The 23,671-nt window shown below is 39.4% G+C and overlaps 1 protein-coding gene across 5 annotated transcripts in view; it reads left to right on the forward strand.

Annotated features, from left to right (window-relative positions):
- LOC118471478 (uncharacterized) overlaps positions 1-23,360 on the forward strand; it is a 36,113-nt gene extending 12,753 nt beyond the window's left edge. For 4 of the 5 annotated variants that reach the window (XM_055005100.1, XM_035956321.2, XM_035956319.2 and 1 more), the window contains 5 exons: positions 1,765-1,837; positions 1,938-2,056; positions 2,335-2,406; positions 2,721-2,789; positions 19,489-23,360. In XM_055005100.1, the coding sequence (XP_054861075.1) occupies positions 1,765-1,837; positions 1,938-2,056; positions 2,335-2,406; positions 2,721-2,789; positions 19,489-21,657 (2,502 nt within the window). In that variant the 3' untranslated portion in view covers positions 21,658-23,360. Of the gene's footprint in view, positions 1-1,764; positions 1,838-1,937; positions 2,057-2,334; positions 2,407-2,720; positions 2,790-4,580; positions 7,954-19,488 lie in introns of those variants that run through there. The other variant, XM_055005102.1, reaches the window with a different exon arrangement.
- Positions 23,361-23,671: the final 311 nt, after the last annotated feature.

Genomic DNA, 23,671 nt, shown 5'->3' on the forward strand with positions numbered 1-23,671 from the left:
TTAACAGCTTTTACTGTTTTTAACATACAGAGTATCCACGGACTCATTAGGAGTTCGGGGGCCTAGGGGGCTGTTCTCAAATTATTATTGGGGTATATTTAAGTCTTGATAGTATTGCAAGAAAGATGCTCAGGTCTTTGTGAAATGTTGTTTGGTTTTTCGTGAGTGTATGTTTAATCTTCTCTAGTTTCAGAAAGCACATAGTGTCCCTTATCCACCTTGTAAAACTGGGAGGAGATTGCTTCTTCCAGCCGATCAGGATAATCCTTCTTGCAATCAAAGTTGTAAAGGATATGATCTCACAGGCCTTGCCAGTAATACGGCAATTCTGTGGCAGCGCACCAAATATGGCACAGAATTACTATTCCAGAAATCTTTGTATATACGTGAAAAATGTTGAGCCAGAATGTGTGGAGTCGAACACGTGAATATGGTCTGCAGGTTTTCCTTTACAGCAAGGACTGGGGTCTGTGTTGGGATATATGTTCGCCAATCTCACATTGGTTAGATGGGCACACAGCACTATCTTTGCCTGAATTAAACCATGACGTGCACATGGGGAGGATTTATGAATTATTCTAAGAGATGTACTCCACTTAATTCATCACCCAAGTCAGTTTCCAATTGTCTCCTAATTCCATCAAGCGATGGTGGAGAGATGTTGTAAATAAATTTATATAAAGTTGATATTGAACTTCTGCTGACTGGAAAGAATGAAAGGATATGGTCTGGTCTGTGACGTCATCATTTGGTAGATCTGGGAAAGAACTGAAGGATTTCTGGACATATTGTCTAACTTACAACTATCTGAAGAAGTTGTTGTGTTATGGCAAAACAAACATTTGTGATAATTGTGAAAAAGAGGTGAACTAGCCCTCTGCAAAGACATCCTGAACAAATTTAATGCCCTTATTACACTAAAAAGGAAGCGTCAGAGGCGGCTGGAGGAAAGCTGTGGTTTCCCCAAATGTGGGAGTGCATAGAGGGCAACAGATAATTTCAACAGCAGCAAGTGAGACATTGTGTTGTTGGCCCACAGGAACAGACATTTTAGTTTAATGGGCTGCTTTTTTTGGAATTAAACTCATTTTAATGAAATGACTTGAGTCACACTAGATTTATGTAAGTTACGCTTCACTGACTAAATGCTTCACAGAGTTAAACACAATCAAACTATCTGAGGTAAATAAAGATTTTTTACTTAAGCAAAAACAGCAATAGCACAAGTTCTACACTTCAAATAGAACTGAAATAAAAGTATGTTAGTTTTATCAGTAAAAATGCACTCATTTTTTTTTACTTTGGATTATTATTTCTGATGAATTAACATGAAGCAGCATTTAAATGTTGCAGTTGACTGAAGTAAAGTTGATTTTACAATTTTTTTTATTCTGTCAAGTTCCTTAATTTGTTGTATAACAGTTTATTATATCCCGATAGAGTTTAAAATCTAATCCAATACTAACTAGTAACAACAGTTGTCAGACAAATGAAGTGAAGTGAAATAGCAGAAAATTTCCCTCTGAAATGTAGTGGGGTCGAAGTAAAAAGCAGGATAAAGTTAAATAGTACCTTTAAATTGTACTTAAATACAGTACATGAGTGAATTTACTCAGTTACTTCACAAAACTTCAGCATATTTTGTGGAAGTGAAATGTGTGTTTAACTAACTTGCATTTGTAAAAGGAAGTGAAAAATATTTTGCCATTCCACACTAGGAACATGCAGGTTTCCTGATTCTTTTCTGTTTCCACCAAACCACAGATGGAGACCTGTCATTTTGTCCAGAATAAGTTAGCTGAATGGGATCTCAGTGAGCTGATTCAGACATTTGAAGGTAAAGTTTTATATTACAGTTCCTCTTTGGTGACCGTATTAATGAAAATACTGCATTCAGTAACACCATATTAGTGATGTTTGCTATTATTGTATTGCAGAAGAAGGCATTGACAAGGAAACCTTCCTCAGTCTGGAGGAATCAGGCAGCATCAATGTCTTGATTCCTCAGATTGGACCAAGAGTAAAATTCAGAAAGAGACTCAGAGAATATTTACAGGTAATATTGAAATTCTGAATACTCTTTTCACTCACATTTGTCTACACAGCAGCTGTTTCTTGTGTGAAAAACTAGCTGTTCAAGCATGTAAAGCACAGAAACAATGAAAGGGACCTCAAACAGAGCACTTTATATTGGAATAAATATGGGAAACCCCAGAAACAACACTGACTGAACCAGGTGCCACTAAAGAACATCACATACCACATATAGTTTCATGGATATTAAGAAATGGGCTCTTGAAGTAAACCTTAAATTCACACGAGTCTCCTTTACAGGCCCTGGAAACCAGAGACGAAACTCCTGAAATGATGGAAACAAACTCAGAGACCGAGTTCAGCACCGAAATGGTTTGTTCTGTGATCACACGTCCCATCTGTACAAAAATCACACAAATTTAACTCTTTTAAAATGTGAGCAGCAGAAGAATGACACCACTCTCTGAAGAGAAAAGCTAAAGGTGGCAGTAGTATCGTAGCTTTGGTCAACACGAGTACAGCTGGTTCTCCTGTTTCCAGTCTTTGTGCGAAGCAAAGCTGCTGGTTGTAGCTTCCTGCATTTGTACCGTACATGCAGATATCACTCTGCAAGAAAGCTAATAACTGCATTTCCTGAAATGTCAGAGTATGAAGAAACTGATCTCTTTGTCTTCTGCTGCATGTAGGACCCTCCTGGTTTTCTGTGGAATCTGGAGTCGACTTCAACACCAGACACAGAAAGTGGCATTGAGATGGTGAGACCTTATACTAATGTTCCTTTTAAGACGCACCATCAGGGGTCCGTTTCACAAAGCAGGTTTAGTGAGTTTGTTAACTCTGAAATGAGGGAAACTCTGAGTTTTCCATTTCACAAAGGGAGGTAACTCAAACCAGAGAAAGAGGGGTAACTCTAGACTTTTTTACAGAGAGAGGTAACTTAAGCTTTTGGTCAGTTACCGTAGTAACAGACTCTATGACTCTAACCTGGTAAGGACCAGGTTTTTCTCAGTAAACCTCGAGTTTCTCTCTGTCTCCGCCCTCTTTCAGCCACATACGCTATTTGATTTCCTCATTCATTCATTCAGTCATCAGGCGAGTTTTGGCGTAGTCTAGTTCTGCCATGTGCCAAAATGTCATGTCCTTTTATGAACGATCCAGTGGATGAAGGAGCAGCATTACTGCACAGAGAATTAAATATTCGTCGGGAGATCGTTTTCAGACCTCGCAGAGATGTTCTTGCATTTCCGGACAACTATCTGTATGAGCGGTACCGTTTCACATCACAGTCCACAATCTACATCCAACCTAATCCATCCTCACATTTGCAACATCACCAACTGCAGTCATGCTCTCACATCCCATCAGATATTGTGTGCTGCGCTGTGGTTCTTTGCAAATGGAAGTTTTTGTATATAATGTGGGAGATGCAGAGCACTTCAGTAAGACAACTGTATGCAGGACAGTCAGAAAAGTGTGTCTGGCCCTGAAACGACTTTTACCATCTTTGTGGTTTTCCCTGGACATAAACCTGTCAGAGCCATCAAGGAGGAGTTCCACAGGATTGCAGGTGAATGATGTAGAGATCTGTTAAATTAATTTTAAATCATATTCTGTTAATTGCATTGTGCTGCAACCTCAGACTGGGATTAGTAATTTAAATTTCTTTTAGGATTTCCCAGGGAGTGTTTTTATATTTCATCTTCAGCTCCTGCCACATGCACTTCTCCCCCGCAGGATTGCACATAAATGAAATAACTTAATAGGCTACTATTCCAACAGTTTTCCTCTGTAATATTATTGTGATTTAAACTTACGCATTGACCCAGGCAGCAAAGTTCTCCCACGCCGTCTTCCTCTCTTTTGCAGCTGCAGTGGTGTTGCACTTCTTTCTAAAAACATGTTCAAACTCGCTATATAAACGCATTAAGATTTCCAATTCAAGTAGTGTAAAAAACGCAGCCCTCTGCTTCCCCGTTGCCATGGTGACTCGTCAAATCGGCGCTCCATTGATACTGGCTTTTTATAGTTGTGGTGCACGCGCTTAACTCCGGGTGAAACTACTCCGACTTGATTAAATCAACTCAAATCAGCATTTCTGGAACCGGAAACTCAGAGTTTCGTATCTCAGAGTAGATCAACTCAGAGTTCAGGGTTACACTCAGAGTTTGTTGAACCTCCTTTGTGAAACGGACCCCTATGGAAGCAAATCAGACTCATCAGATTCTGAATTTTAAAAGCTGCTGAATTTCTTACTTTGAATTTTTTTTGCATCATTACATATGTGAATTTTTTATGCCTGAATTTAGCTCATCAAAATTCTAAAAACCAGTTAAAAATTCAATGTCTTCAAAATTCGCCATCAAAAAAATTCAATGTCTTCAAAATTCGCCATCAAAAAAATTTGATGTGTTCAAAATTCACCATCAAAAAATTCAATGTTCAAAATTCACCATCAAAAAATTCAGTGTTCAAAATTCGCCATCAAAAAATTCAATGTTAAAAAATTCGCTGTCAAAAAATTCGCTGTTCACATCCGGGGGACTCAGGCGTAAACAATCGATCCTGGCCAAAATCCAACCAACCCCCAGCCAATCACGTGGCGCTCCTCCGGTCATGTGACGCAGACGGTTCACCTCACAAGACCAGGGTCAACAACGGCTACCAGCATGAACGACGGCGCTTCAGTGAGTGTATTAATCCTTTTTGTCCTGTATGTGGTTTGTTTTTGTCAGAGTCAGTAAGCTGTAATGTATGCCATTAGCTGCGCTAGCACAGCGTTAGCAGCGCTAATACAGCGCTAGCACAGCGTTAGCCGCGCTAATACAACGCTAGCACAGCGCTAGCACAGCGTTAGCCGCGCTAATACAGCGCTAGCCGCGCTAATACAGCGTTAGCCGCGCTAGCACAGTAATAAGGTCACACAGACAGCACGTTCTGCAGCTGGGTAGTTGAGTAACAATTTTATAAATGCACAAATGGGTGGAAGTGTGATTTATGCGCCCGAAAATGCAGTTAAGTCACAGAGCAGTGTAAAGAAACTGGTCACCTAGCAAACTGAATTAGTCTAGGGAACACTTTGTTTATTATGTGTGTTTTCTGCTCAAGTTAATGTCCTGGTTTGATTCATTTTAAATTACTCCTGATCTTGAAAGGTTTTAAACTGTGCAGTCAAAGTAGTTACAACTGTGAGCGAATAGCTTGAAATTAACTGCCCTAGACTGCTCAGTCACAGAGCAGTAGGGTTGCCACCTTTCAGAAATGAAAATAAAGGACGCCCACCACGGCTCCTTGGGGCCACAGTTCAGTAAAATCGGAAAGATATTCACAGATTCAGAATTCCACCATCAATAATTCATTATAAACGATGCCTCTTTTCCATGGTTGTAAGGTAGACAATGTGCTACAAGCCTAGTTTTATCAACAGTAGCTGTCTTTCAAGCTGCAGAAATAACATTGATGTCAACAGGAGCCAGTTGAAGGCTGCAGTGATTTTGGTGACACTATAGTGTATCAGAGAGAAGCTATTGAATATTTGTGTCTCTCTTTGCTGTTGCAGCAGTTTTGCAATTTGCACACGGTCCCTGTTCACTCCATAGACATCAGTGTTATTCGTGCAGCTTGAAAGACAGCTACTGTTGATAAAACTGGGCTTGTAGCATATTGTCTACCTTACAACGATGGGAAAGAGGCATCGTTTATGTTTTGACCAATGTTGCCAACTCCTCAGTAAGGAAAGTAGCTATTGGCTGTCCTAAAAATCGCGAGAAGTCGCTAAATGATGTCATCGCCTAATTTGCATAATTTCCCGTTTGCATGTAATTGTAATCAACGTTGTAGGAGAGACAAAAAGTGAGTTTAAAATACCCAAAATATGTTTCTGAACTAGAGGCTAAATGCAGTGATTTATTTTAGTGTGACAGTGAAGAAACATTTTCATTTCCATCCCGCTCTGTAAGCAGGACAGGATCTGCAGAGACTTTGATTCATCTGCCGTCTGGACATGGAGTGATGTGGGTCTCCTCTAATCAGACAGTGGGATGCTGCAGGTCACTAGACTGACCCCCTGTGCTTTGTGAATGGGAGGAGCTCACAGCGCCACCTGCTGCTCGTTGAGGTCAGCTGATGGAGGTCCAAGAGTCTCACTGAACAAACAACCTACAGAGTGAAGACCTCAAATCTGATTGGACGGCCTCCTATTCAGCCACATGTGTGAACAAATGCCTCTAAGCTGATTTGTTTTCTAAAAAAGGTCTAGTTTGAGTCCTAATCTATGCCTGTGTGTTTGCTTCTTTACACTGCTGTTAAGAGTTTAGGCTGTTAGATTGTTCCAGATAAGACAAGTACAAGATACTTCAGAGCCGTTCTACCACGAGCCTGACAGGAAGAACTCCAACAGCTACTGAATGTTCCTGTGGTTCCCTCAAGGCTACAGGAGGAGTCCTACGAGGACGAGCCGGTCCACCTGATGGTGGCCAGTCGCTGCGGTTCAAAGCCAACACCGACTACGTGGACTTCTACTGGACCACACGGAGGCCTTCAAACCGGACCAACAAGTTCACCGACTCCCCGACTCGTGGGTCTGAGGACGCCGCCGAGCCTCGGTCCAGCCGGCCTCCTGTCTGTGGGTGTTTGAGTGCTGAGAGGTTTGTGGATGCATGTGAACGTTCTGTGTTGAAACAGCAGCTTTGGACTCAGTAACGCCAGCAAAAACCAAGAGCTCCTTTATTTGTGACTTCCACTAAAAAAACTGAAGAAAATAAGTTTACCAGGGTTCTGACTGGTAACAGATTATTAAATAATGAAAATAATCATTTAAATATTCCTTTAAACAATCCTTTTAGGTCTGCATTTCCTTTACGCTTCTTGGTATATGTACAAGTATTTTGGGTGGAATATACCATTAAGCCCAATGTTCAAGGGTTCTTCTGAGAATATACCATTAAACCAGTGTTTCTCAAATAGTGGGGCGCGCCCCCCTGGGGGGCCGCAGAGGCATGTCAAGGGGGGCGCGAGCGACTGGGAGGAAAAGGTCCTTCAACACGGAGCTAATTAGCTGAACTATTGTTTTAACGTCGGCATGTTTTTCGCGGCGTACAATACTGAAATTGTGCTGACCCCATAGACTGTATATGCCATAGATATAAATAATAATAATAATGATCTTCTGTATATACCTATGGTATATGCACTGGCCGTTCAGACTCCGAAGTACAGACTCCTGAGAACGGGAGAACACATCGTTAATGTGCAGTCAGAACACCAGCGTACTTGATCACGTCACATACTCCTCTCATCTCCTCTGATTATTTTTACCAGCAATGTCAAACATATGGCCTGTGGGCCAAAACCGGCCCACCAGAAGGTCCATTTTGGCCCGCAGGTCAGATAAAAATTACTGTAAATGGTAAATTTGTAAAACTGTAAATTTAAAATAATTTCTAGACCTTGACAAGTTGTTCTGATCATAAAGTAAAATACTAGATTGTTCAGTTCCAGATAGCTGTGACTGAACGTTTTGTGTTTTTGTAGATAAACTGTTATCTGGCAGTTAGAATGCATGTGTAAATGATGAACTGAGGCATAATAGGCTACTGTTGAAACCGAACGTATTTTCCATAAGAAATTTCAGGTTCATAATGTTTTGTAAAAAGACAGTTCATTAAATCTGAATATTTTCACAATGTACTTTAAAAAAAAAAATAAAATAAAACAAAGGGGAAAAGTTGGAGTTGTGGTTATTTATAGGTTATTATGCTGTGATTTTACTCTCGGGGCCCACTGGAGATCAGATTGGGCTTTATGTGCTCCCTGGACTAAAATGAGTTTGACACCCATGATCTTTACTGTGAAAAACAACAAAATGGAATCAGATAAAATAACACAGCCCTGCATATTCACGTTTTAATATTAAAACTTTGAGGTAACTATTTATATATATATATATATATATATATATATATATATATATATATATATATATATATATATATATATATATATATATATATATACAAAGTTATGGGTGGGGGGGCGCGGAAGTTTTTTGTCCTCCGAAGGGGGGCCTGATAGAAAAAATTTGAGAACCACTGCATTAAACCAACCTTTTAGGTAAATGTTACAGGATGTTGGGTAGAATATACCATCAGATAAACCTTTTAGGTCTACATTGGAAGATTTTAGAGTAGAATATTACTCCAAACCATCCTTTAGCTCTACATTTAAGGTGGAATACTCCTTTACACCAAGATTTCCTGGTCTTCACTGAAGGATTTTGGGTGGAATATTCCTTTGAACGAACTTATGTTTATGTTCAAGGATGTTGGGAGGAATATACCATCAGACCAACCTCCAAGGTCTACAGTAGTGAATTTTAGGTGGAATATACCATTAAACTCACCTTTTAGGTCTACATTGGAGGATTTTAGGTGGACTTCTCTTCCAAACCATCTTTTAGTCTACATTTAAGGATGTTTAGGATGGTATATTCTTCCAAACCAACTCCTCAGGTCTACATTTCAGGTGGGATATTCCTCCATATTAACTTTTTTGGTCTACATTGAAGGATCTTTTCTAAACCACCCTTTCGGGTCTATATTTGAGGTTTTAGGTGGAATATTCCTTTTAACCAGCCCCTCAGGTCTCTTTGAGGATTTTGGATGGACTCCACGGTTAAACCAACATTTTAGGTGCATGTCCAAGGATTTTTGGTGGAATGTTCCTTTAAGGTGGATGCGTGAGGACCTTGTAGGTGGAATACTCTTGTGTCCTTTCTCCGAGTGTCCCTGGTCCCAGAGCTGGATGCTTCAGATGTGTGGTTGTTCTCCCACCAACTGTAACCCTCTACCTCCATCCCTCTATCTCTACCTCTCTACCTCTTCTGTCCCTCTCAACCCGCCCAGCCAGCAGGCATATGGGTCCCCCCACATTAGAGCCGGATTCTGCTTGAGGTTTTTTTTCCTGTTAAAAGGGTGTTTTCCTTGCCACTGTCGCTTTTTGGCTTGCTCTGGGGGTCAGGCATATGGGTTCTGTAAAGCGTCTCGAGACAATTTGACTGTAATTGGCGCTATATAAATAAAATTGAATTGAATTGAAATTGAATTGAAACCAACCTTTCAGGTCAACATTCAAAGATTTAAGGTGGAATATTCCTTTAAACCAACCTAAATTTCATGTTTTGATCATTATCAAGTGAGAAACATCAATCCAGACTCCTTGTAATGAATTTTCAGATTTATGCTGCTGTTATTTGTTTAGTCCAGACTAAATAACATAAATCCACAACTGTAATTTTATTTCAGGACTCGGTTATTAAATGTCAAAACAATCCATGTGACTCTAAAAACTCAACAGCTTTACAAACTCTAAGATTAAACTCTCCACAAGGATCCAAAATAAGTTGGACTTCTACATGAGAGCTTTAATTATTCTTCATCTACTTCCTGAAAAGTTTGGTCAATAAAAAAGACAAAAACTAGTATTTTCAGATGAACTAAAGACAGATTTTGTGATTTTTCTGCTCACATGTGTTGTTGTAAACTTACTCTTTCAAATAAATATCGTCCTAACCCCCTGGAAACCAGCATTTGTCCTGTTTTTCTGTGGCTCCTCGGCGACCCTAGACAGCCAGGTCATAATGTTTTTTGAGCAACACACCATACTATGACATTTTTACAATGATGGTTCTATTATGAAACCAGTTTAACATGTTCAGGTGTTCTTTGTGTGAAAACTCAGAGATTTCAGGTATCAGAAGGTGGTTTTCAACTTTCTTTGTTAACTTTCTGCTTCAACTTTAAACTAAATTTCCTTGACTAAGCCAGCCCTCTGGACTTCCAGGAAGCTGTGTTCCTATTGGCTGTCCAGGTGGCTGCTTGGTGTTATCAGGAACACCTGAGCAGCTCAGTGTCTTCCTGCTTTATTTAGCTGCAGACAAACATTTCCTCTGCTTCTCTTTACCAGTGAACCGGGTTTGGCTCCATTGCTTTACTTTGTTTTTTAGGCGTTGGCTTGCAGCTTCCAGCAGTAAAATCGTCTTTAATGTGTTTCTTGGTGTGTTTTAGGGCTTTGTACCAGATAGTTGTCTTGGTAAAGGTGGTTCTTTAGCCACAGTTAGCACATGGTGCTACTGTGTGTAGTGATTAGTGGGTTTGCTGCAGCTGAGTTGTGTCTTTATCTTGGCTGTAGTGAGTCTTTAGAGGTTTTTGGTCAGACACATTCTGTATTCTTGTTTGAGAACCAACGTTGGTTGTCCAGAAGGTAAGAGTTCCTGTCCTGATTCTCTGTTTAAAGAGGTTTTCTGGTTGGCTGCAGGAGACTTTAGCGTTTGGGTTGTGCTAGTTTGGTTTTTGTACAGTTTCATTTGGATGATTATCTTGAGGCCCCTCCATGTGGTTTAGTGAGGTTTTCTGGAACAGTTCTACAAAGCAACCTGCAGCAGAAGAGACTTTGAGAGTTTTTAGGAAGTTCTGGAGAGCAGACTTTAGAGCAGCAGAAACATTTGTCAGCAGTTTGAGCAGGAGAAGGTGATCTTCAGAGTAGAAATGAGACAGAAACCTTCTTGACCCGTACGGTGAGGTCCTGTACCAAGAGTTTGAGCAGGTTGTGAAGAGTCTGTAGTTCTTTGGTCTGAAAGCACAAGAAGAGTCGACTCATTAAAGGAGAAAACAGGAGATGTTGTTGGTTCTTCTGTCGCTCTGCAGTTTCCAGTTCCCTTAGACTGAATATCAAGTTTATATTTTAAATGATTTCCCATGTGAGTCCAAGAAGACTTCAATAAACTCCCTCCATCCCCTGGACACAACAGATTTTATTACCATGTTAAATAATTTTTTGAAAATATGTTTCAGAGTTTTAATCATAGTTTTAGCATAGTTTTTTCTCTTTGCTTGTTTAGTTTTGTCATCTGTGTGAAAAGTGCTAAACAAATAAAGTTGAATTGATAAACTGAATAATTGACTAACTCATGATTGTGACAACAGAAGTATTTTCATTGTGATTTAAGGGTTTATTTCATTTTTAAGGTTGGGGTTAAAATCTTGACATAAAAGAAGATTCAAGAAATAAACTACATAACCAAAAGCAATTAAATCAAAGGGAAAAAATTAATACAATAAAACTTTTAAAAAGGTTTATTGTTAAAAAGTATTTTTTGAATGTTTAATTATTGAAAATATTTTATCTGTAATTTTTAATATTTGTATTTGAAAAATTTTGTTTAATTTCATAATTACATGTGTTGTATCTTGTTTAATTATCTAATTCAATATTTTGTCTGTTTAATAGAGTTAAACATTAAATACAATTAAATTCTATTAAACAGACAAAACATTTGAAAAGACACCAGTTAGACTTTAGAAGATCAAATTAAACAGAAGAGACAATAAAACGATCAAAAAGAGCAAAAACAGATAAAGATCTTAATGCGTTTTCTAGTCTGAAATGAAAACATCAAGTTGTTTCTTCCTATACATTTCCTTTTTCTATGTTCTTGGTTTGATTGTGGACAGATTTACTAAGAACTCATTTCAGAAAACTGCTTTCCAGATAAAGTCTACTAGTAGTTGAAGGCATTGATCAAACTAACCTGATCTCCACAAACTTTACTGTTTAGTGAAGAGAATCAAAGTTTGTTGAGGATTTCTAAAAAACCCACAGGTGAAGGTCTGAGAAGAACTCAGATGGATGGTCTAAATGTGAAATCAAGACTCATGGTCACAAGTTTTAAGGCTTCTGTTAACCAGAAAGTTCAAACTAACAGAGAAGTACTGAGAAACTTTTAAAATTTCAGTCCTCAGACTGTCTAAAGGTTCAAACTAACAGAGAAGTACTGAGAAACTTTTAAAATTTCAGTCCTCAGATTGTCTAAAGGTTCAAACTAACACAGAACTACTCAAGAAGTTTTAGGTTTTCAGTCCTCAGACTGTCTGAAGGTTCAAACTAACAGAGAACTACTCAGGAACTTGGAAGATATCAGTCCTTGGACTGTCTGAAAGTTCAATCTAACAGAGAACTACTGTGGAACTTAGAAAATTTCAGCCCTCAGACTGTGTGAAAGCTCAGGTCCTGAGGACTCGGGAGGACTGGAGTCTTTGGAAAGTCTTGGAACTGAGGGTTCCACCCTCCTGCACAAAGGCTGAAGCCCAACCTCCTGAGAAAAACGGTCCAGACGAGACTCGAGTTAAAAAAAAACTCGAACACGACAAAAAATAGATGATAAATGTGCAAAAAAAAGAAGAATTAGTATCTGAGCGAATAGCTCAGGGGATAAGAAGACAGACTACCAACTGGAAGGTCGCAGGTTCAAGACCCGCCACTGGCAGTTTTCTTTGTTTGTCTTTGTCAGGATTTTGATAAAAATTTAAGAAGGGTCTGGTCTTGAACCAGCGACCTGCAGCTCCATAGGCAAATCCTTAACTCACTGAGCTACAGATCAGATAAAAAGAAATAAATTCGTCGTCCCTTTGGCATCGTAGTTTCCGAAGTGACCACATGGGTGGAGCCAAGGCGGAGTCTGGGTGGAGTCAGGGCGGAGAGTAGGCGGGGAGGTGGGTGGCGGCCTCCCCCCTCTACTCCCCCACCTCCCCCCCACCACCCACCACACCTTCCCCCGCCCGACGAGTTCTTCGAGTCTCCACGAGTTCTTCGAGTCTCGGTGGGTTTTCCCGAGTTTCTTGAGTTTCCACGAGGTCCAAGGCAGAACAAGTTGTTATGAAGAGGTGTTGAAGTCGGCCAGGATGGTATGACTTTTTACAGCGACTAGAACGAAGACGACTAGAAGAGCAGGTATTTAACCACCATCCATAAAATCCATGGAGTCAACTCCAGAGAAATTAAGGGAGGTCAACTTTTATCAACCTCCATCCAGATATTCAGCTTGATATATTTACTTTGAGATTTTTAGCACCACAAACCTTTAGTATCACACTTTATTATCCTTTATTAGGACTTTAACGGAATCCACCAGCAGATTTAGTTTTTGTTGAGAAACTTTATTCTTGTCGTCGTGGGACTCAGTATTTAAAACTGTTCCTTCTATTTCACCTCATGTTTATTAGTTCTAGTGGAGAAAGTTATTTTAATTGTCTATTAGTCTCTTTAAAACCAAATAATAAATTGGATTAGTCAAGAGGTTTAAATTTCTTATGTTGTCATATTTTAAATATGACAAAAAATATAAAAATAAAGTGTCTTGAGAGTATTTGACCTGTAATTGGTGTTATATAAATAAAATTGAATTCAAATTGTATGTATCTTGTAATGTTGGAGTAATTCAGCCATATATATTGAAAAACACATTTTCTTTGTCCATTAATCTGTCGTTTTCTCCAGTAATTCATTTTTTGTTTTGGTTTATAAAATGTCAAACCCAAATATATTCAGTTTACTGTCATAAAAACCAAAAAGATTTACATTCATGATACAGGAATCAGGCAGTTTTTCACTTTTTATCTTAGTTTAGTCAGAAAGATAGTTGATAATGTGTGAATTGTTGCAGCTTGTGAGCCGTAGAAGGTTTTAATCTTTGGGGCCGAGTGTCAAAAAACATTTAGAAACCAACATCAACTAAACACTCAACAAAGATTTGAACATCATTAAAAGGAAATCCAACTTTTTCATGACAATGTCTAATTAAAGGACATTTATTTCCAACGTAAATGTGTGATATTCATCCTCTGGAGTTTTCTCTTCACATCGTCTTCCACCTGGACTGGTTTGGTCGGGAGCATGTGCAACAAACATTTGAAAAACTGCACTTTAACATCAATAAATGACACTGAAGTTTAAACTCTACACAAATGAGACTGAGTCTGGATGTGCTGCTCTGTCATTAACTCCTAAGTTTAGGGAAAGTTCAAACAAAAGAGGACAGTTCAGATCAGACTTGAGAATGAGGTTATTTTGAATAAACATCTCAGACTTTCTGAGCTTCAGCACCTCTAGCAAGATATTTTAACAACAAGCAACTCAAGAGATCCAGAAGTTGGAGAGAGTTAGCTTTAGCTGAGCCAAAGAACATGTGGGACGCTAACCTAGCAAACATTTCAGACTTTTCTCTGTGAATTCTGAGAAATAATTTCCTATTTAATGACAGAGCTACACATCTTAACTCAGTCTCATTAAAACAGACTCTAATTCAGTGTCATCCATCCATATTAAAGTGCAGTTACCCCAAATGTTTGTTGCATGAGCTCCAACAAAACTTGTCCAGGTAGAAGGCCACTTTGACAAACAGGAAGAGGATGATTCCAAGCAGATTTATAGAAGGGGGAATCGGACTGTACTAAGTGTGGTTGAGTATAGAGGGGTGTTTTGTGGGTTTTTAAGGCTGATAATGATTATTAGTGAAACATTTGGAGTAGATATTCATTTGCAGTAAATGAAAATATTTAAAATCTTGGAGTTAAACTTAGAAGAACACAAACTAACAGAAAACTTTGTTGATACGTTTTTGTTTTGTTTACAGATATTAAGTTAAAGGAGTTTTATTCGTGACGTATGACCAATCAAATCACTCCAGAAGACAGAGCGACCACAGGTTGATAAAGGTTCAGAGCAAAAGCAGCGCCATTTTTAAATGTATTTATTACCGTAAATCAGTAAAAAATAAAATACTGATAATCAGTAAATCAGTCAGCCCACAATTACTACAATTCTACAATGTATGTCTCTTTCCTTTGACTTGTTATTTGTACAATATACGATGTATATGATGGCATTTTTCATACGAAAGGCTATACTATGATGTTTTCTAAGAGACATACGATGCTACTCTGTACTGTTTTTGTGTTGCTCCTCACCTACTTCAGACAGCCGGGACATAACGTTTTGTGGACTAAAGGCTTTTCTATGACGTTTTCTGAACGACATGCTGTACTATGACGTTTGTTGGACCAAAGACTATACTCTGACGTTTTTGGAGCGACAGGGGATACTAAGACATTTTTTGAACGACATGCTATACTATGACGTTTGTTGGACGACATGCTATACTATAGGCTTTTTTAATTGACATATTACTATGATGTTTTTTGTTTTTTTTGTTTTTTAGCAACATATTGTAATAATTTGAACAGTTTTAAAAATTACTATACTTTTACTTGTGCAATGAAATATTCTTTTTAGGCAAAGGCCATGTTTGATTACATATAGGCTATTAAATAAATGTTTATTAAAAACTAAAAAGCATTAAAAAATAATAACCAACTTAGGCATTTACTGAGTCACTAAAATAGTGTAGAGTCTATGGCCACATCAGCATTATTATAAGCATCCTCTGGTAAATTCACAGCCATATACTGTAGGAAATCTAGCTGATCTCATCATGATGTCTCTCACCATATCGACTTCAGGAGATGATTAGATGATGATAAACTGTGACCTGCTGGTTGGGTTCTCTCTGTTCTCATATTTCCTCCATGTTTGTCTCCTGATGCTGCCTTACTTCAGCCAGTCCATGAGCAACAGCAAACACAGTTTGCCTTGTATCCTTTGCCAGGGGTTCCACTCTTCCCACTCCAGTCTGTACATTTGCAAACGTTTTTGTTTCTTTAGACGTGGTGGAGTTTCAGGTGTAGACATTTTTAAACGTGCGGGTGCAGCAGCGTCTGTAACCAGGCAACCAGAGACAGGACCGGACAGGACCGGACACACAGAGACGTCTGAAGTCTGTCCACTGGACCTGGCATCGGGTCCTCGCTACATGGGTCCTACGAAGATGAAAATGGCTGCCCTTAATATTTCCTGTGTTTTATTTTATTCATTATGCAGTTTTGATGAGTGTGTGACAGACGCGTGTGTGACAGGCATTTATGAAAATACGGAACAACTTGCGTCCTGTATTGATTCAATACGGGACGCAACAATTAATTGTCAAATAAAGGACATTTCCGTATTTTAAGGGACGGGTGGCAACCCTACAGAGCAGTGTAAAGAAACTGGTCCCCGAGCAAACTGAATTAGTCTAGGTAACACTTTGTTTATTATGTGTGTTTTCTGCTCAAGTTAATGTCCTGGTTTGATTCATTTTAAATTACTCCTGATCTTGCAAGGTTTTAAACTGTGCAGTCAAAGTAGTTACAACTGTGAGCGAATAGCTTGAAATGAACTGCCCGAGACTGCTCTGTTCATAGCCCACCATTCTTTCACAGCTATATCAAGAGTTATTGTGCAATGATAGATAAATGCAGCCCATTTTTCAACTGTTTCCTGTTTAGTATGTGTAACCTTCTCTTAATTTGTTCTAAAAGAAGTGTCTAATGAGGCAGTCTAGACTTTCACTCAGGTTAAGTCATTTTTCCCGTTGGTATTTTGCATTATATAACTTTGTTTTTCTCTGTTCTAGGAACTATTGTTAAATCATCTTTATGTGAGACTTTGTTCTCGTTTGGAGCATATTCTCGGACGCATGCCTCTGGATTTGGACTTGTGTTTTTAAATGCTTTATCCAACCAAGTAGAAGTTTGCCCAGCTATTTTAAATGCACCGACACAGCTACACCATCTCATCAGCTCAGAAAAAGAAAACAGGAATCAGTACATTGCAACTGTGCACTCAGAGAGAGGAGCAGCTGGGCGGCAAAGAATGGTCACATCCCCAGAGCACCTTTGTAATTTACTGGAACTTAATATGTCTGTCCCATGTATAGATAATGGTATCTGTGAAATATTAGCTGAGTATGTCAAATACTTTTAGATTTTTTTTAAGTGGACCGTAGACCTAGTTTCAGCATTTTTTTTTCTCACATTGAAATTTGAGTATATATATATATATATATATATATATATATATATATATATATATATATATATATATATATATATAAATATAAAAAATATCTCAAGAATAATTCAAGATAAAAGCCTGAAATTTTCACTTATTTGTTTTGCTAACATAAGCATGTGAGATTGCTATTAAATACAGCAGTGGAAAAAAGTTTTTGGACACCTCATACATTTGTGAAATATTGCATTAAGAATCCATCTGAGGTCTTCAAATGCAATTTCTATTAGTTCAGTCACAGCCATAATACGAAACAAATCCTAAAAAAGTCAATAAAAACTTGAAATTGATTGGTTCCTTAAAAATAAGAAATTTTGAGTATTGGGTCATTTTGGTAGAATTTAGTTTTGTTATTCATGTAAACAATTAACAAAAAAAGCATCATTTGTTTCTGTCTAATGCAGTCAAACCTTTTGAAACACAAAAGACTTTCCAACAAATATTTCACGATAATATTTGAGATTGTGGAAAATTTTCAAGGTGCCTGAAAACTTTTTTCCACCACTGTATCTGTCAAAGCATGAAAATTTGCCATTGAAAAAATGCCACTATCTCCAAAACGATATATGTGGTCATAGTTCCATTATGCCAATGTCATGGTAATGACTGGATGCAGGGCTAATTTACAAAGAAATTACACAAAACAACATGTCAGGTTTCAAAGATTGGACTTTTCATAGACCACTTCATTTTTTTCATATTTCAACTCACCCATAATCTGAGATTATTGATCTACTTGTTCAGTATTATAGATTTTTCATCATTGTTCTGAGATAGTGTAATTCAAACAACCTCAAATTTCAATGTGCAAAAAAATGCCTGTTGAAGTAGGTTGACAGTGACAGTCTATATATATATATATATATATATATATATATATATATATATATATATATATATATATATATATATATATATATATATATATAAAAATAAATTTTTTTCATTTATTTATTTATTTATAAGCTGCTGTTTTGTAACATTGCAACGGATTTTCATCCCATTCACCAGTGAGAAAATAAAATCAGTATAGTCCAGTTCATTTTTAACTCCTGCTTTAATGCCGTGATTACATGTATTGTTCACCAAAAATATTCTTAACTTCAGATATTTTAAATGAATGGCAGAAACACGCATACTTGAGCCAGATAACCTGTCAGGTGAGTTGGAAGAACAGGTAGGGGAGGGAATCCAACAGTGCACTTAGTTTTGTCAGTCAAGTAAAACTAACTAGAGAACAACACCTAACATATCTTGACTGGCAAGTGCAAATACAGGCCAGGATATCAGTCTTAAATGATGTGTGGTCCTTGTAATGTCCTGGGAATGTAAGGTCTCATAGCAGGTGGAGGCTGTCAGGTATCTGCCATTCACTACTTCTGAGGAGAGAGTTCTTGGTAGAGTCTCCCATTCAGTCCAGAATTTCACCAGACTGGTCAGTTCAGATGGTGTTGCTATGGAGTGGATTAAAATTGATTAAATAAATGGCTACAACAAATTATCAAAAACAATCTAGAGTACGCATACTAAACAGGAAACAGTTGAAAAAATGGGCTGCATTTATCACTATCATTGGACAATAACTCTTGATACAGCATACTGTGAAAGAATGGTCAGTTATGAACAGGGCAGTCTAGTGCAGTTCATTTCAAGCTATTCGCTCACAGTTGGAACTACTTTGACTGCACAGTTTAAAACCTTTCAAGATCAGGAGTAATTTAAAATGAATCAAACCAGGACATTAACTTGAGCAGAAAACACACATAATAAACAAAGTGTTCCCTAGACTAATTCAGTTTGCTAGGTGACCAGTTTCTTTACACTGCTCTGTGACTTAACTGCATTTTCGGGCACATAAATCACACTTCCACCCATTTGTGCGTTTATAAAATTGTTACTCAACTACCCAGCTGCAGAACGTGCTGTCTGTGTGACCTTATTACTGTGCTAGCGCGGCTAGCGCTGTATTGGCGCGGCTAGCGCGGCTAGCGCTGTATTAGCGCGGCTAGCGCGGCTAACGCTGTATTAGCGTGGCTAGCGCTGTATTAGCGCGGCTAACGCTGTATTAGCGTGGCTAGCGTTGTATTAGCGCGGCTAACGCTGTCTAGCGCTGTATTAGCGCTGCTAGCGCTGTGCTAGCGCAGCTAACGGCATGCATTACAGCTTACTGACACTCACAAAAACAAACCACATACAGGAAAAAAGGATTAATACACTCACTGAAGCGCCGTCCTTCATGCTGGTAGCCGTGGTTGACCCCGGTCTTGTGAGGTGAACCGTCTGCGTCTCATGACCGGAGGCTCGCCACGTGATTGGCTGGGCGTTGGTTCGATTTTGGCCAGGATCGATTGTTTACGCCTGAGTCCCCCAGATGTGAACATCGAATTTTTTGACAGCGAATTTTTTAACATTGAATTTTTTGATGGCGAATTTTGAACATTGAATTTTTTTGATGGCGAATTTTGAAGACATTTAATTTTTAACTGGTTTTTAGAATTTTGATGAGCTAAATTCAGGCATAAAAAATTCACATATGTAATTTTGATGCAAAAAAAATTCAAAGTAAGAAATTCAGCAGCTTTTAAAATTCAGAATCTGATGAGTCTGATTTGCTTCCATAGACCCCAGATCCGGGTGTTTTGCAACATGTTTTTTGTGCATTTGTTTTCTGTGCAGGGTGAGGAGCCGGTTTATCCGGGTGCAGCGGCGACCAGAGGACAAGGCCTGCTTGCCGTCATAATGTTAATTTTGCGTCACCGTCTGCCTGCAGCAGTTCAAAGGAGCTTACTGGCCCTGTTAAATTTTCTCATCCCTACTCTGGCTGCTGAGTATCTATTTGACAAGATTCCAGGCATGTCTGCTGTGTTTTACTGTCAGCTCTGTCAAAACTACATGGGAAAAACCCCTGAATCGTCTTGTTCGCACTGTGGCACAGTATTCGACAAAGCAAGCAGCCTTCAAAGTGGAAAATTCTTTTTGTTTTCATCCCTGAAAGACCTTCTCAAAGACATCCTGAAGACCCACAATACCAAGTTGTTAGCTAAAACAGTAAAACATGGGCATGACATTGAAGATGTGATGGATGGGATGATGTACCAGAACCTGCTTGAACAAGGAATGCTGGCTGCAGATGACATCACCCTCATGTGGAATTGCGATGAGGTACCGATCTTTAGCTCATCGCAATACTCAATTTGGCCCCTTCAATTTACCATTAACGAACTTCCTTACACAAAGAGAAAGGAAACGGTGATAGTTGCAGGGCTGTGGTTGGGCCAACAGAAACCTAAGATGAACACATTTCTACGGCCTTTCACAGATGAATGCTGTGATTTAGCCCAACGTCCGTTTCAGTGGACGGACAGCTCTGGCTCAGCTCACTCCTCAAAAGTCTTCTGCTTGGTTTGCTCCTCTGACGCCGTGGCAAGGCCTCTCCTGAGGAACTGCAAAAAGTTCAATGGAGAGTACGGTTGTGACTGGTGTTTACACCCTGGCGTAGTGGTTGAAAAGGGCGGTGGAACCACAAGATCGTACCCGTATGATGAAATGGAACAAGCAGCCAGGTCAAAGGAAATGTTTGAGGAAAATGCAAGACAGGCTGAATGTTCCACTAACCCTCAGAATGGGGTGAAAGGACTGTCTTTGCTTTCCGACCTTCCCTTGTTTGATATTGTGCTTGGATTTGTACCTGACTACATGCATTCAGTTCTACTTGGTGTGTGCAAACAACTTGTGTGTCTGTGGTTGGACGAAGTGAACGCTATGAAAGGCTGGTATGTGGGTCAACACATTTCACAAATGGACTCCCGCCTTCTCAGTCTGAAGCCGCCGTTAGAAATAAGGAGATCTCCACGGTCACTAAAGTGTTACAAGTCTTGGAAAGCATCGGAGTGGCGAGCGTTCCTTTTGTTTTATGGTGTTAGTGTCCTGCCAGGTATCCTACAGCCCAGATTTCTAGAACATTTTTTTTATTTGTCATTCAGCATTCACACTTTGCTCCAAGAATCAGTGTCCCAGCGTGACCTCCAGCTGGCCCACCAGCACCTGGTCCACTTTGTAAAAAATATGAAAGAGCTTTATGGTGAAGAAAACGTGTCCTTCAACTGCCATCAGTTGATCCATTTGTCTGAGAGTGTCCGTAACTGGGGGCCTCTCTGGGCAACGTCAGCATTCACCTTTGAGAGAAACAACGGAAATTTAAGAACACTGCTAGATGGCAGCGACTACAACCCTGGACATATTTACCGGAGGTTTGCCTGGTGGCAGCACATACCTGCACACCTTCATTCACTGGTTTTTAACCAACATGCAGACTTTGCAGAGTTATTAGCCAAGCTCTCACTCTTAAACGATGACAGTGGCTCTTACAAGCCCCTTGGAGAATCACGACGTTTGGACATTACAGGATCCATAACTCAGGCAATAGAAGAGCTCTTAAATCAACCAGTTGTCTTGAAATCAGTTGAAGCTTTCGACAGCTTCACTTTTAGAAACACTGTTTATCACTCGACCAGCAGCAAAGAGTCACACAGAGCAGATGCTAGTGTTAAACTGAAGGGAGGCTGCTGTGGAGAGATACAGCTGATGTTCCTCTTTAAAGAGAACTGTGTTTGTACATCCAGATGCCTCTGCCAGGCTTTTCCCATCGTCGTGGTGCAGCTCTACCATGTCAAACCTGCTGCACTGTTCAGCAACACAAGTCCTCACAGTGCATCAGAGACGACCTTCCCACGAGTCGAAAGGACAAGTCGGCACAAAGCTTTCTACTTAGAGGACATACAATGTAAATGTATGAATGTGGATGGATGGCTGGTGCCTCTGCCAAACACATACGAGAGATATTAGAGCCCCGATAGATAAAGGCAGCAGCAGGACACCAGGCTGTTTATATCTATCTATCTAGAGAATCTTGATATATTCCTTGTTTTTGATGGTGCCGTTTATTGTGATTAAGTTCCATGGTCCACTGGCTGAAAAACATTCCCAAAGCATTGGGTTCCCACCACCGTGTTTGACAGTGGGCATGGTGTTCTTAGGGTTGAAGACTTCTCCTTTTGTACGCTAAGTGAAGGCAACATCACTGTGGCCAAACAATTAAATTTTTGTTTCATCTGACCATAAAACAGAAGACCAGAAGTCTTCTTCTTTGTCCGGATGACCATTTGCAAAGGCCAAGCGGCCTTTTGTGTGCCTTATCTGGAGAAGTGCCGTCCTCCTTGGTTTGTGTCTGTGGAACCCAGCAGTGTGCAGTGTCTGCTGGACTGTCTGCCTTGAGATGTTGCCACCAGCAGGGTCCAGATTCTCCAGGATGGCCTTGGTGGTGATCCTTGGATTCTTTTTCACCTCTCTCACTATCCTCCTGGCCAGCAGAGGCGTCACATTTGGCTACTGACCGCGGCCTCTAAGGTTTTCCATGGTGTGGAGCATCGTGTATTTTTTAATAATACTTTGCACTTTGCCACCGTAGCTTGAAAACATTTTGATATGGCCTTATAGCCTTTTCCTGACTTGTGAGCAGCCACAATGCACAGCCACAGGTCCTCAGTGAACTCCTTTGTCTTAAGTCTGGGTTATACTTTCCGCACGAATGTGATGTGCAGAAATGAGACGCTTAGAAATCTGCTCGAGAGAGCATGTGTGGCTTTATACTGATCTTCTCCCAAACTGCAGGGTGCAGTGTATCAAACACACGTCTACCACAGTACTAAACTAGAGTAGAAGAAGTTTGCTATTGTTTACACATCTTACAACATGGCATTTTACCAAATAGTTGCATTTCAGCAGCTAGTTTTAATTTCATGCCATGTATTGTTCCAAACTTGGTTGTCAGGGTAATCTCTGTGTGATGAATCGTATAAATGCCTGTATTTCTGAACTTCTGCGGCTAGGAGTTCCTGTTCTTCTGGCAGTTTTTCGTGTCTCCATCACCGTTGTTAGAAAAGTTTGGAGGTGCACATGAAAATTTTCCACTTGAGAAGGGCTGTGTGAGGGGGCGTGGCTGCTAAAATGACGCAATACAGCTGTTCCCAATGAGTCAGGGTAATTAGGATGCTTTAGAAAGGGCTTGGACTATTTGGAATGATATAGAACCTTGGATTTTCCCATAGACTGTGAGAGTTTGCAATCGGTATGAATAATTTTGGACATGCCAGTTTTTGTTTAAATGTAAATAGAAGCTGAGAATATATTTTTTCCACAATGATGCCTCTTATACATCTATCTATCTATCTATCTATCTATCTATCTATCTTGACTGTGGGAATGAAGACAGATTTCTGTATTTTTCAACTTGGGGGAATTCTGGCTCAGAAAATCTAATGTGACATTTTGTTATCTTTATTCTTTTAGGTGAGAGCCTTTTTGTCATGTGATTTTGTTTTTGCATGTTTGGTTGTATTTCCTGTGAATGACTGTATATGAATAATGCAATTTACCATAATGCCACTCAGGATGTGTGTTTTCTTTCTTACCATTATTTTCATTTCTGTAACTCTAGTTATTATTCAGTCTGGAGGTTAGTGATGTTGCTATTAAAAATGTACTGTGCATATGGTTGTGAATGATTTTGTGTATGTGTAAATGCTTTGTACAACAGTTTAAATAGATGAAGTGATACTGGATGACAGCATATTTGAGGTGCATCATGTTACAAGTTACTGTTACTGACAGAAATGATGATGATGATGATGATGATGATACTGTGTAGATTCCTGATGTACTGAACCAAACACCGGCAACTCTGGGACGCAGAGAAAGGTTTTCTTGGTTTCAAACTGCGCCGGCCGCAAGGAAAGTTGGGATTGGATCACTATAGGAGGGAACGAGACACACCTGGATCCAGGTGGACGGTGGGTTAAGC

Source organism: Amphiprion ocellaris, chromosome 19 (assembly GCF_022539595.1).
Source record: "Amphiprion ocellaris isolate individual 3 ecotype Okinawa chromosome 19, ASM2253959v1, whole genome shotgun sequence".
Lineage (NCBI taxonomy): Eukaryota > Metazoa > Chordata > Actinopteri > Pomacentridae > Amphiprion > Amphiprion ocellaris.